At 42.6% G+C, this 12110-nt stretch overlaps 1 protein-coding gene across 1 annotated transcript in view; it reads right to left on the bottom strand.

Moving 5' to 3' along the window:
* The window catches only part of FER1L6 (fer-1 like family member 6), a 149070-nt gene that overhangs the window by 104605 nt on the left and 32355 nt on the right, over positions 1-12110 (bottom strand). Inside the window, exons 11-12 of the mRNA XM_006157540.1 lie at positions 5356-5464; positions 3295-3475 (exon numbers count right to left, since the gene is read on the bottom strand). Of these exons, the coding sequence (XP_006157602.1) occupies positions 3295-3475; positions 5356-5464 (290 nt within the window). The remainder of the gene's footprint in view (positions 1-3294; positions 3476-5355; positions 5465-12110) is intronic.

Here is a 12110-nt window from a genome sequence, read left to right as displayed (position 1 = left end):
ACAAAAGGACACCAAAGCTCCTAGAAGGGGAAGATATAGAGCCAGGGGAATATTTGGAGGTGGCCATGGATATGCTCAAATGCTGATGAGAAAGACACAGTTAACAGGTTGAGATGGAAGACAGACAAGAAGGAACTAATTTACACATCTCAGTCCCAAGGAGGAAGAGGATGTGTGCGAAGGCAGGTAAGGTGGGAGAAATGGCAAAAAATGGAAGTGGTTCTCTGCCTACTGACTGCTATTTTCTGGACTAGGCTTTCCCCAAACCCTTTGTGATTTTCTCAAACACCTGGGAGTGTCTGAAGAGAACTCTGGAAGGAAGGAAGGCCAAAGCAAAGTTCTCAGAATGGATGTGGTGGGACAGGGAGGCCCAGAAACATGGGCAGCATTTGGAGAAACCTCCTATAGAGGGCAGGAAGGGGGCGGAGGGGAGAGAACAAGCTTTGTTTCCATTCCAAAAAGCTTCAGCTAACTCCAGCCTGAAAGGATAGATAGTTGTTCTTTTTATCTCTCCAACCAAAATTTCTTCTGCAGGAGACAATAAAATTAGCAAAGGTGCCCGATGGTCTGTTCTGCAGAAAATAAACCAGCAGGCATCCATTGGGAAGAGAAGCCAAATAAGTTTTTGGCAGAAACTGAAGTTTGTATTACAGCTGGAGAACCAGAAACAAATATTTACAAACCAGATTGCTCTCATTAGTTAATCTTTTTAAAAACCATTGCCCTGAGACTCCTACACCTAATACATTCCCACTAGATATCATATTTTGCACCAAGGTTCCTTTGTTTGAGGTCACTTTTTGTTAATGATGTTCTAGTCCTCTTTTGTTCCCAGGGTCCTCCTGGACTTACTGAGTCTACATGGACCAGGCCACTGTGGCTTCCTAGGCAAACTGCAGATGGAGAGCAGCAGATGGGAGGGTGCCCTGGTGCCAGTGGAAAGAGAGGACTGCCGGTTTGAATGGCTGCCCTGACACAGGACCGGCCTCATGACTTTGGGTGAGGGTGGCCTGGAATCTTGAGAATCAAATGGTGACCTGCCATTGTGTGTCTTCTGTCCAGTCTCTTTCCTGAACTCTAACCTAGTACATAAGCAAATGTGAATGTATGTGCTTTGTAAAACTGGGACGCCCAGAACAAACACAGGTGATATTTCAATGGAGGAAACAGACAAATTGTGTGTGTGTTTATATGTGTCCATGCACACGCATGTGCACATAAGAATATAGGAGTCTATTATAGACATAACCTTTGAATTCAGCAGCTGCCTCCTGGCTTGCCACAATTCAAGAACATTTATGAGCATCTAGTGTGGGCCAGACACAGATGAGCAGATGCACAGGTGAATATGACACAGGCCTGCTCTCAAAGTGCTCACAGTCTAATAGGAAAGACAGACAAGTAAAAACATCTTAATTCAGTTTAGTGCTTGATGGAAGTGAGTATACAAGTCCAAATCAGACTTCGGATTGGGCTTAGTCTTTTTTTTTTTAATTTTTTTTTTTTTTTTGGAGAGGTTTTTGCTTTAGGGCGCGTGCACTCGAACCGTGGTCGACTACGTGGGAGTCCAGCAACATAGCCATTATGCTAACTGCTGGTCCCGTAGGGTTGGGCTTAGTCTTAAGGGTCAATAGCAGCTCTGAAGATGGTGGTCACTGGGCAGGGGGAAGAGTGCAAAGACCCCAAAGCAGCTAACAGCAGGATAGATCTGGGGAACTGCCAGAGGCACAGTGTGGCTGGAGGAAAGGTGGAGTTTGGGAAGTGACTGGAGATAACAGTAGATGGGATCAAATCCATAAGCTTTTAAAATTAACCCTGGAAGCCACAGGAAGTCAGTGAGTGATGCAAATCAGGACAGTAACCGGTTCAGAGTTCAGTGAAGATCTTGAAGAAGATCTGAACCAGGCAGGAGTTTTTTAAAAATAATCCTAGCTGGGGACCAGCAGTTGGCATAATGGCTATGTCACTGGACTCCCATGTAGTTGACTGCAGTTCGAGTCCCAGACTTAGTTGCTCAAACTCATGCTGGGCATGTGTGCATGCATGCCCAAGATTCCAAAAGGAGAATGGAGAAGGGGTTGTGGGATGGTCATCCCCCTGAGGGGTGATTTCTCACTTTCTGTCTCTCTGTCTCTCTCTGCCTTTATGACAAGTGCACGTGCCCTATAACAGAAATTTCTTAAAAAAAAAAATCCTAGCTGAAGATGCCAATGGCCTGAATTAAAGAAATGACAACATAACAGAAATACTGAGGAACTAGAACTGGCCAGACTTCACCACTGATTCAATATGGGTAGGAAGGAAAAAGAACACTTGGCAGCTTTCCAGTCTGTGATTTAGAGGAGACAGAGAGTGGTGGGATCAGCTCATGAGAAAAGAAAGATAGGAAAAAGAAAAAAGTTGTCTGAGGACAATGACCCTGATAAATAATTTGTGGGGCACCCACATGGAGGTGTTTGGATCTGCTGCTCAGGAAAGAGGGCCCTCAGGGGAAATAAATGTGAGAGTCCTTGTTATCCTGACAGTGGTCAGTAAACCATGGGTCATTTCCCAGAGAGTGTCCAGATGGAAATGGCCATAGTGATATGACCTTGTAGGGGCCATGGGATGTCTCTAGGCTCTCTTCTCTTCACAAGTAAAATAGGGAGAGAAATACAATCTTAGGAGAATCCAGTAAGATCATAGATATTTTACTCATAGGGCAATACTTAGCAATGGGAGACTCTAAGAGAGTCCCTTTCCTTCTCATGAATTACTTAGTTGGTGCTTAACACCACTGTCTTTAAAAAAAAAATTTCTATAACTTTACTTCTTTTTGAAGGGAATCAGTGAGGATGCACGTAAGCACCCCAGCTGTCTTAAAAAAATTTTTTTTTCTAGTGTCTGATCACTGGTTTTTGGGTTCTTCAGCTGGCAAAAATAATAATCCCACCAAACTGGGTTTCCATAATGGCACAGAACCAGATTAATACAATAACTGTTCATAGAATTGTATTTGAATTTTAAACTATGACTTTCCTACTTTGGTATGCTTTGAAGTCACAGGAGTATGATGCTGATCATCATCGCTCTGCCCTGAATGACCTGGATGTGTTATGGGAAGGTCACCATGTTGCTAATGACTCAGTAAAGCGGCATTTACTATGTTTTACCTGTTGGCACTTTCCTCTCAAATCCGATATTTTAAAATAAAAGTTTTGATTTTGGGGAAAAACTGAATGAAAATAATCTCATAAATTGTATGAAATCCCACCATCAGAAACCTTGGCTGTTCTTCCCTGCTGTGTCTCCTACCTGTTTCCTTCAGTCACTAGTGGCTTCTCTGGCTGAGTTGTGGAGACCATAGGGAAGGCAACCTCATGGGCTGCCTCTCCTCCTTCATGCAGCAGTGGAAGGGCGTCTTCTTCAGCTGATTCAGTTGACTTCTTCTTACTCCCATGATGGGACCCTCCATCGATCAGGTTCCCAAAATTACCTGGAGAGACAGTAGCATGGAGAGAGAGGTTAGGTGTCAACACACAGAACCAACTGCTAGGCATAAGGAACCAAGTGCATGTCCTTCTGTGGCAAAGGAATAAGACCTCACTATGAAGATGGAAAGAGTGATGGTCAGAACAAAGAAATAAGGTGGACAATGACAATGAGCCATTATCTTCAATCATCTTATTTTCTCTCTTATAAAATCTATGCAAGCTACAAATTAGAAAGCACATTTAAGTAAATAAGAAAAAAGTTACTAGAGATTGCAAAACTTATTGATAACCAGTTTTAGTATTTTAGTGTATATCCCTTCAAAACTTTTCATAGAGTTACTGGTGATGGGTAACTGCAGATAGGTCATTTTGTTACCTGCATTTTTTATTCAATAAAATTTTATGAACACTTCTCCAAGTGTGCTTCTCCTTAAAAGAAAGCTTCTTGCCTATATCCCTAAAGACATTACCATGTTTAGGGAACCAGCAGTTAGCATAATGGCTGTGTCACTGGACTCCCATGTAGTCAATCGTGGTTCAAGTCCTGGACCCGGCAGCTTAAACTCACACTGGGTGCGTGTGCATGCATGCCCAAGATCCTGAGAGGAGAATGGAGGAGGAGGGACTGTGGTGTGGCCATCCCCCCTGGGGGGTGATTTCTCGCTTTCTGTCTCTGTGTCTGTTTCTGTCTTTCTGTTGAGCATACACACCCTATAGCAAAAACCTTTGCAAAGAAAAAAAGACAGTACCATGTTTAATGAAGGAGGAAAAGAAGGAAAAAAGAAGGAAGGGAGGGAGGAAGGGAGGGAAGGAAAAAGCCATCATGTGAGGGCAAATAGGATAGATTTTGTATTAGAAATATCTTGGTGTAAGAGCAGGTATCCCCTGCGGACATATCCATGTCATTGATTTTTTTTTTCGTTACGAGTCTGATTTCAAATGCTTAACAAGATTAGGATGAACATTTATCTCTTTTGGAAGAGTCCCAGAAATAGTCATATCATGGAGCTAGTTGATTTTGTCTAAATCAAGATAGGTCCAAGATCAAAAGCCATGAGGACCCCCTTAACTCAGGAAGCCTTCCCAACCCCTCCTCCCCTGCTCACCTCCTTCCCTGACCCTTTTCCTGTGTCCATATCCACCTGCTCTGTTGAAAGAGAGCTGTCTGAATGTGATTGAAGACCTTCTCTATGGAATGGTTTTTCTTGGGATGGGTTTTCCCAGCTGTGAATAGCCCAGGAAGATTTTAGGGTGTTACAGTAGTAGCATCTACTATATGATGACATATTGCATGCATTGACTCATTAAATTTTTAAAACAATTCTGTGAGGAGTTACTATCATTCTCATTTTACAGATGAAGAAACTGGGATCCAGAGAAATTAACTAAGCCAAGCATAATGAAACCAGGATTAGTAATCAAGTCTGTCTGACTCCAAACCTAAACTCTCAATTACTGTTTTAAGAATAAAAGTACATACATACACACACACACACACATGAGAGAGAAAGAGAGAATTTTGCTATAGGGTACATGTGCTTGCCAGAGAGACAGAGAGACAGAATGCAAGAAATCACCCCCTGGGGGGATGGCCATGCTGCAATCACTTCTCCATTCTCCTCTTGGGATTTTGGGCACACACACACATGTGCCCAGTGTGTTTTAAGCCATCGGGCCCATGATCGACTACATGGGAGTCCAGTAATGTAACCATTATACCATCTGCTGGTCCCATATGTCTTATATATTGACATTAGGGTGGAAAAGTAGTCGTTCATTTTCTTCTGAGGTGCAACATTTCACCAGGTAGATATCATTTTCATGTAAATCACTAATTCATTTATTTAAGAGTACGGCACTAAATTCACCTGTCTGCACTTACCAATAGAGACTTCAAAGCTAATGGGCTTATCTCCAATCCTCCGGTCAATCATGGTAGCTTCGAAAAATGCTCCAAAAAGTAAAAATTCCTCATATTTTTCTGGTACAATCTAAGGAAAGAAAAATATGACAAGTGATGGGGCCATGCAGACAACACAAGCTGGTAAAGAGGCTGTATCCCACGTCTAAAAGCAAGACCTGGGCTGGGAAGAAACTGTGAGACAAGGAAGGTGGTTTAATAACCCTCCTTGTGTCGTTTTACTGGCCTGTAGTCAATTTCTCTGCCATGAGGTTTACTGTTATTACGGTACCCTGCAAGGGTAAAATATCACCCCCAACCTTTACAATAAAGCCAGTTAGTGATCTTATAGGAATGTGGTTTCCTAAGAGGAGGGTGGGAAGTTTGAGACTTCCCTCACCGGTCTGTTTTAGCAAAAATTAACATATGTTAAGATTAAGTTAGTATAAGCCAAATTAGCGTTAGTAACATATGTAGATTAAGTTAGTTTATGGCTAGTTTTGGGACCAGTAGTTGGCATAATGGCTATGTCACTGGACTCCCATATAGTCGACCGCAGCTCACATCCCGGACCCGGGGGCTTAAAACTCATGCCGGGCGCGTGTGCGTGCGTGCCCAAGATCCCGAGAGGAGAATGGAGGAGAAGGGATTGCTGCGTGACCATCCCCCTGGGGGGTGATTTCTCACTTTCTGTCTCTATCTGTTTCTGTCTGGCGAGTGCACGCGCCCTATAACGCAAACCTGTCCAAAAAAAATAAATAAATAAAGGCTAGTTTTATGTAAATACCCCTTGCTAAAGCTACAGGCCAAAGTTAGCTCATGCCAGGCAAAGTTAGCACATTCACCCAGAGATAAAATAAAAGAACTCACTAATTGACAGACTCAGCAAATAAAACAAAAACCCATGGGGTTTTTTAAGAAAGGAAAAGCCTGACTGGCGACGACAGGATGAACAAACCTAAGGGCTTCAGAGAAAGATTAACTACCTTAGCTGGGAGCTCTTCTCTAAAGCAACAGGTAGCTTTTAACTACAAAGAGTTTCTTATCTATGTGCTGTTGACTATGAAAAACTGCTAATAAAACTGCTAATAAAACATCCTGTGTTGTCTCCTGAGCTACAAGATCATCTTCCTTTCCCATATAGACTCACCTTCTATTGTTGTAATATATAGATAGTCCATATATTAACTGTGTCTTTACTAAACAAGACAAGATTTCTATCTAGATCTTTTTAATCAGCAATGTTGCTGCCCTGGTGCGGGACTGAAGTTATCAAACTGGCCTGGGTCTGAGGCTATCAAACATCCTGCAAGCCCCCTCTTCAAAAGACCCTTCCCAGTAATCAAGATCTAAGAAGAAGATACAACAGACAAATGGACTTCCTCATCCTAAAAACTGCGATTGATTTTTACCTAATCTGACAAGACAAACAGCATGTTTTATTATTGTTTCCATGCTTTGTATACCCTGTTCCTTAGAGTAGATTTTTTACTACCCCTCACCCTCCTTACTTCCTAAACATCCCTCAATAAATACACATGTCTTAATAGCCATGGGGCTGCGGTCTGGAGTTTTGCTCTCACTGTAGCCGGCCAAAAAACATGCTAAAAAGTATTGATGTTTTAGCCTAATTCTGTTCACCTGTGCCGCATCCGATGCGTCAACCCACCCCTGCCTAGGTTGGACCCTGGCAGACAAGGCAGAATTGGCATTTTTTTGTTCTCACCAGAAAACTGATTTCTGATACTGACTTGGTCCAGCATATTGATAGGTATTTGAGTCTTTCTTTCAACCTGGCATGGTAAATTTCCCCACTTACCAGACATGCAGGGTTCAGAGCCCACAAACTGCGAATCTGAATCCAGTAATATCTAAGATGACACAGTCTCAACCCTTTAACCTTCTACCTTCACATAAAACCTTTTGATTTTGAAGGATAAACTTGGTGTGTATATTTTCCTAAGATGTCATTGGTGAAATGTAGGCTTATGATGACCTTCTGGGGATTAGACTGACTTTCTTTCTGTCTGTCTGTCTGTCTCTCTCTTTCTTCATTTGCCAGGTGCAGGTGCACCTACCAAAAGAGACCAAGAGAGGGGGGAAAGTAAGAAAGCACTCACATGGGGCATGGTCACATTGCAATCCCTTCTACTCCTATTCTCCCTCCTTTCAGGATTTTGGGCATACATGTACATGCATCCAGCATGTACATGTTTTTCAAGCCTCCAGGTCTGGTACTTGAACCATAGTTGGCCATGTGGGACTTAGCTTCCTTAAATACTAGACTATAGGCCAACATGATGGGTTTTTAGAAAGTAGAATATCAAAGATAAGATACTGGGAGTTACAGGATTAAACCCTTTCATTTGAGCATAATGTTATGGCTTTTACAAGGTCATATAAATTACGTTATTAATTCCTTCTAACAACCTTGAGAGGTTAAAATTTAGATCATCCTCATATTATGGATAAGAAAACTAAAGCCTGAGATTATCCAGTAATTTTTCCAAGTGTTCTGATCATAGACCCAATACTCTTTGAACTCTAACATGTGACATGTATTAACCCAATGCCTTGGTGCTAACCCAAAGTCAAATTACTTTCTGAAATAAGAAGCAAGCCTGGGTAAGAGTGGCAGAGGCCAATCATATGCCTCCAGGGTGGGCTATATGCAATGTGGTTGCTGCTGTGAGGGATTTACAGGTTCCAGAATCTCAAATGCTCTTATATTGAAAAGGGCCTTACTGTTCAACTATACCGGCCTCCATCTTTTGCCTGAATAAACTCAGAGAGACTAAGGGGCTCTCCTAGATCACATAGTAAGTTGAAGTCAACCAATATTTGAGGCCTGGTCTCCATCAAGGATGTCTTTTCAAGAAAGACAAACTGGGGAACCAGCAGTTAGAGTAATGGCTATGTTGCTGGACTCCCACGTAATCTACCACGGTTCGTGTCCCGGACCCGGTGGCTTAAAACTCACGCTGGGCGCATGTGTGTGCATGCCCAAGATCCCGAGAGGAGAATGGAGGAGAAGGGATTGCGGCATGGCCATACCCCCTGGGGGGGTGACTTCTCGCTTTCTGTCTCTATGTCTCTCTCTGTCTGTCTGGTGAGCGCATGCTCCCTATAGTGAAAAAAACCTCTCCAAAAAAAAAAAAAAAAGAAGAAAGAAAGACAATCTGGAAGACTGGATTATGGTAAGTCATAAGACAGAGGCCATTTCAAAACAATACACACTTATTTGTAAATAACGCTCATTGACATGGAATAGGCTGATGCTCCAGAGAGCATATGTTGTCCGGACACAGTGATACAACAGCACACATGCGTGTGAAGAGGCTGAGTGAGACACGGGCATACAGCTTGTCTTCCTGATTTTGTAGTCAGATTTATTAAACTCCACAGAAAAGGCAGTAGAGTTACCCTAAGGAAATAGAGCAGTGGGGTCCAAGGGTTCAAGAGCCCCATTTAATCAAGAACCCCATTTAGTCAAGCATGTTCTTAAGAGTTTTTATGTTATTAGGTGAACAGTAGCCCCTTCTTTCACACAAAAGGTTTCCCAGGAAATGTTTGTATCTACCAGAAAATGTGCAGCAGGGTGGAAAATTGGTGTGGATCTTAGTCACAGAGCACACACTCATACTCTATCCACTGCTGTAAACCAGCCTCTTATCTGGCCTTCCCAGGGCTGAGTTTACTCTCTGGGAGGAGGTTAAAGATACCAAAAGAACTGGAGGGAAGGTAGATCATGGAGCCTAGAGGGGGGTGGCAGGTTTCACAGCTCAATAAACCCTTCTTCGAATCTCAACTCTACATCTTCTAGCTGGTTGACTTTGGGCAAGTCACTGTCCTTATCCACGACATAGAATTATAATAGGGCCTACAGGGGGGAGAAGAGAAATTATATTGTCCATGAGGAGCACTTAGTCCTAGGACTTAGCACTACATCTGTAAACCCTCTAACTAGTAATCATGGTAAGTATTTAATGGGTTGGTATTGGTGTCTTACTCCTATGCATTCTTAAAGGTCTACCTTCTGGAAGCATTCCTTGATTTCCCAAGCTGGAAAAATGACAATAGGTGATGGTTACTGAGTTATTATTGTGGGCTAGATGTGGTATTAAGAATTTTACCCATATTACTTAATGTAAGTCTCACAATTACAACTACCCTAGGAGGAAGCTATTTGTATTATATCTACTTTAGATAAGGACAATGCAGTCCAGTGAGAGATTAAAATATCTGTCCAAAGTTCCTAAACATGATGAATATTGACTGAGCATTTAACATGTGCCAGGCTCTGTTCTGAGCACTTTGCATATGTTAATTTACCAAATCCTCAGTCCGAGGCTATAACATAGAGATTATTGCTGGAAATAGGCATAGGGACAGTAAGTTACTTGTCCAAAGATCCAAATAAGGCAGTGTTTCTCCAGAGGCTGGGCAATGACCATTACACAGCACTGCTGTGATTGAAATTCAGCTATATTACTCGGGGGCCCAATATTTCAGTCGTGTTTGATTCACTCCAGGAAAAATAGGGCTTCCTCTTTACTTCCTTAACTTATTCATATTTAACGTTTTCTGCTTTCTCGTATGTTTATTTTTGCATATCTTATCTCCTCTTCTGTACTATAAACTCCATGGAGTTATTGGGCTCTTTTTTTGTTCTTATTAATTCTTTTTGTTTGTTTGTTTGTTTGCTATAGGGTGTGTGCGCTCACCAGAAAGACAGAGAGAGACTGAGAGACAGAAAGCGAGAAATCACCCCCCAGGGGGAATGGTCATGCCACATTCCCTTTTCCTCCATTCTCCTCTCGGGATCTTGGGCATGCACGCACACGCACCCAGCGTAAGTTTAAGCCACCGGGTCCGGGACTCGAACCATGGTTGGCTACATGGAAGTCCAGTGACATAGCCATTACCCTAACTGCTGGTCCCCTGTTCTCACTAATTCTGAGGATTATGTTTAAACAAAAAGCTACTCAGGAAGTATTTCTAGAATTAAAACGTGAATACATTTATTAGATTAGCTATGTGTTATGGAAGTTTGGCACAAGAGAGATGAGCCCTGATAGTGGTAATAAGAGATTCTAGTTTCAATTCTAAAGACTTCTCTGAGTACACTGGGCATGTGGGTACCCATGATCTGGAACTGGATGAGACTGGGATAGATCTTGGTGTAAAGATCCTATTTGGGGTGGGGTGTGTGCGCTCACCAGAAAGACAGAGAGAGACTGAGAGACAGAAAGCGAGAAATCACCCCCCAGGGGGAATGGTCATGCCACATTCCCTTTTCCTCCATTCTCCTCTCGGGATCTTGGGCATGCACGCACACGCACCCAGCGTAAGTTTAAGCCACCGGGTCCGGGACTCGAACCATGGTTGGCTACATGGAAGTCCAGTGACATAGCCATTACCCTAACTGCTGGTCCCCTGTTCTCACTAATTCTGAGGATTATGTTTAAACAAAAAGCTACTCAGGAAGTATTTCTAGAATTAAAACGTGAATACATTTATTAGATTAGCTATGTGTTATGGAAGTTTGGCACAAGAGAGATGAGCCCTGATAGTGGTAATAAGAGATTCTAGTTTCAATTCTAAAGACTTCTCTGAGTACACTGGGCATGTGGGTACCCATGATCTGGAACTGGATGAGACTGGGATAGATCTTGGTGTAAAGATCCTATTTGGGGTGTTCTTTCTCTGTCTCTCTGTCTTTCTCAATCATGGGGAAAATAAATATACAACTTTAAAATGCTGCAAGGGGAAAGAAAATGCCGCAAAGAAGAGAATCAGCACGTAGGTGAGGACAAGTTTTGAACTGTTCAGACTGGCGGGAAGGCAGAAGCCCAGGGTGGTGGTGGTAAAATGTGTCCACAAATTCTTGGCTAATGCTCCTTTGAAAAAGTGAGGCCTCATTCTTTTCCCTTTGAATACCAGCTAGACTAAATGGTTGATTAATTTCTAACAGTAACCCAAACAGAAATACCAGTTTGTGACTTCCATGACTTGGTCATGAAAGATAGTTCTGACCCTGCTCCCTTGGGATCACCTGCTCTGGAGGAAGCCAGTTGCCATGTCATGAAGATATTTAAGCGGCCTGTGGAATGAGGCACACAGCAAGGAATGAAGGCCTTCTGCCAATAGCCAACAAGAAACCAAGGTCGTCCCACTGTGTGAGTGAGCCATCTCAGAAGCACCCTCATCAGCCCCGGTCAAACCTTCAGATGACTACACTCCCTGCAAACATTTTCACTGAAACTTCCTGAGAAAGCTTGAGCCAGAACATTGAGCTAAACCATTCCCAAATTCCTCACTCACAGAAAAAAAAATATATGTTTGTTGTAAGCTGCCAAGCTTTGGAGTACATTGTTATGACGCAATAGGTAACAAAAACATCCAACAATAAACTGGCCAAAAATGCAAAGCCAAGACAAGGAGAGTAGGAAGCAGAAAGAATGGTTTGAATGACCCCTAAATTCCCCCTCTCCCCACATCTCCTATCACCTCCTAGACAATAGATAAGACAGCCACCCTGACTTGGAAAACAAAGTAGCCTCTACCCTGCATAAGTTCCCAATCTCCCTTACTTTCTGCTAGAATTTACTTCTTCAGGTGCCCTCAGGAAAATATATTAAAGATATTTCTTGGAATAAAATCTCCTCGGTCCTTTGCATTTGGTAATTCCTGATTTGTTTTGTTTTGTTTTAAGGCCAGCCTCACCCACCCAGCAG

Source organism: Tupaia chinensis, unplaced genomic scaffold (assembly GCF_000334495.1).
Source record: "Tupaia chinensis unplaced genomic scaffold, TupChi_1.0 Scaffold000545_1, whole genome shotgun sequence".
Classification (NCBI taxonomy): Eukaryota; Metazoa; Chordata; class Mammalia; order Scandentia; family Tupaiidae; genus Tupaia; species Tupaia belangeri.
Note: the sequence above shows the minus strand (reverse complement) of the source record. Positions and strands in the feature narration are given on the sequence as shown.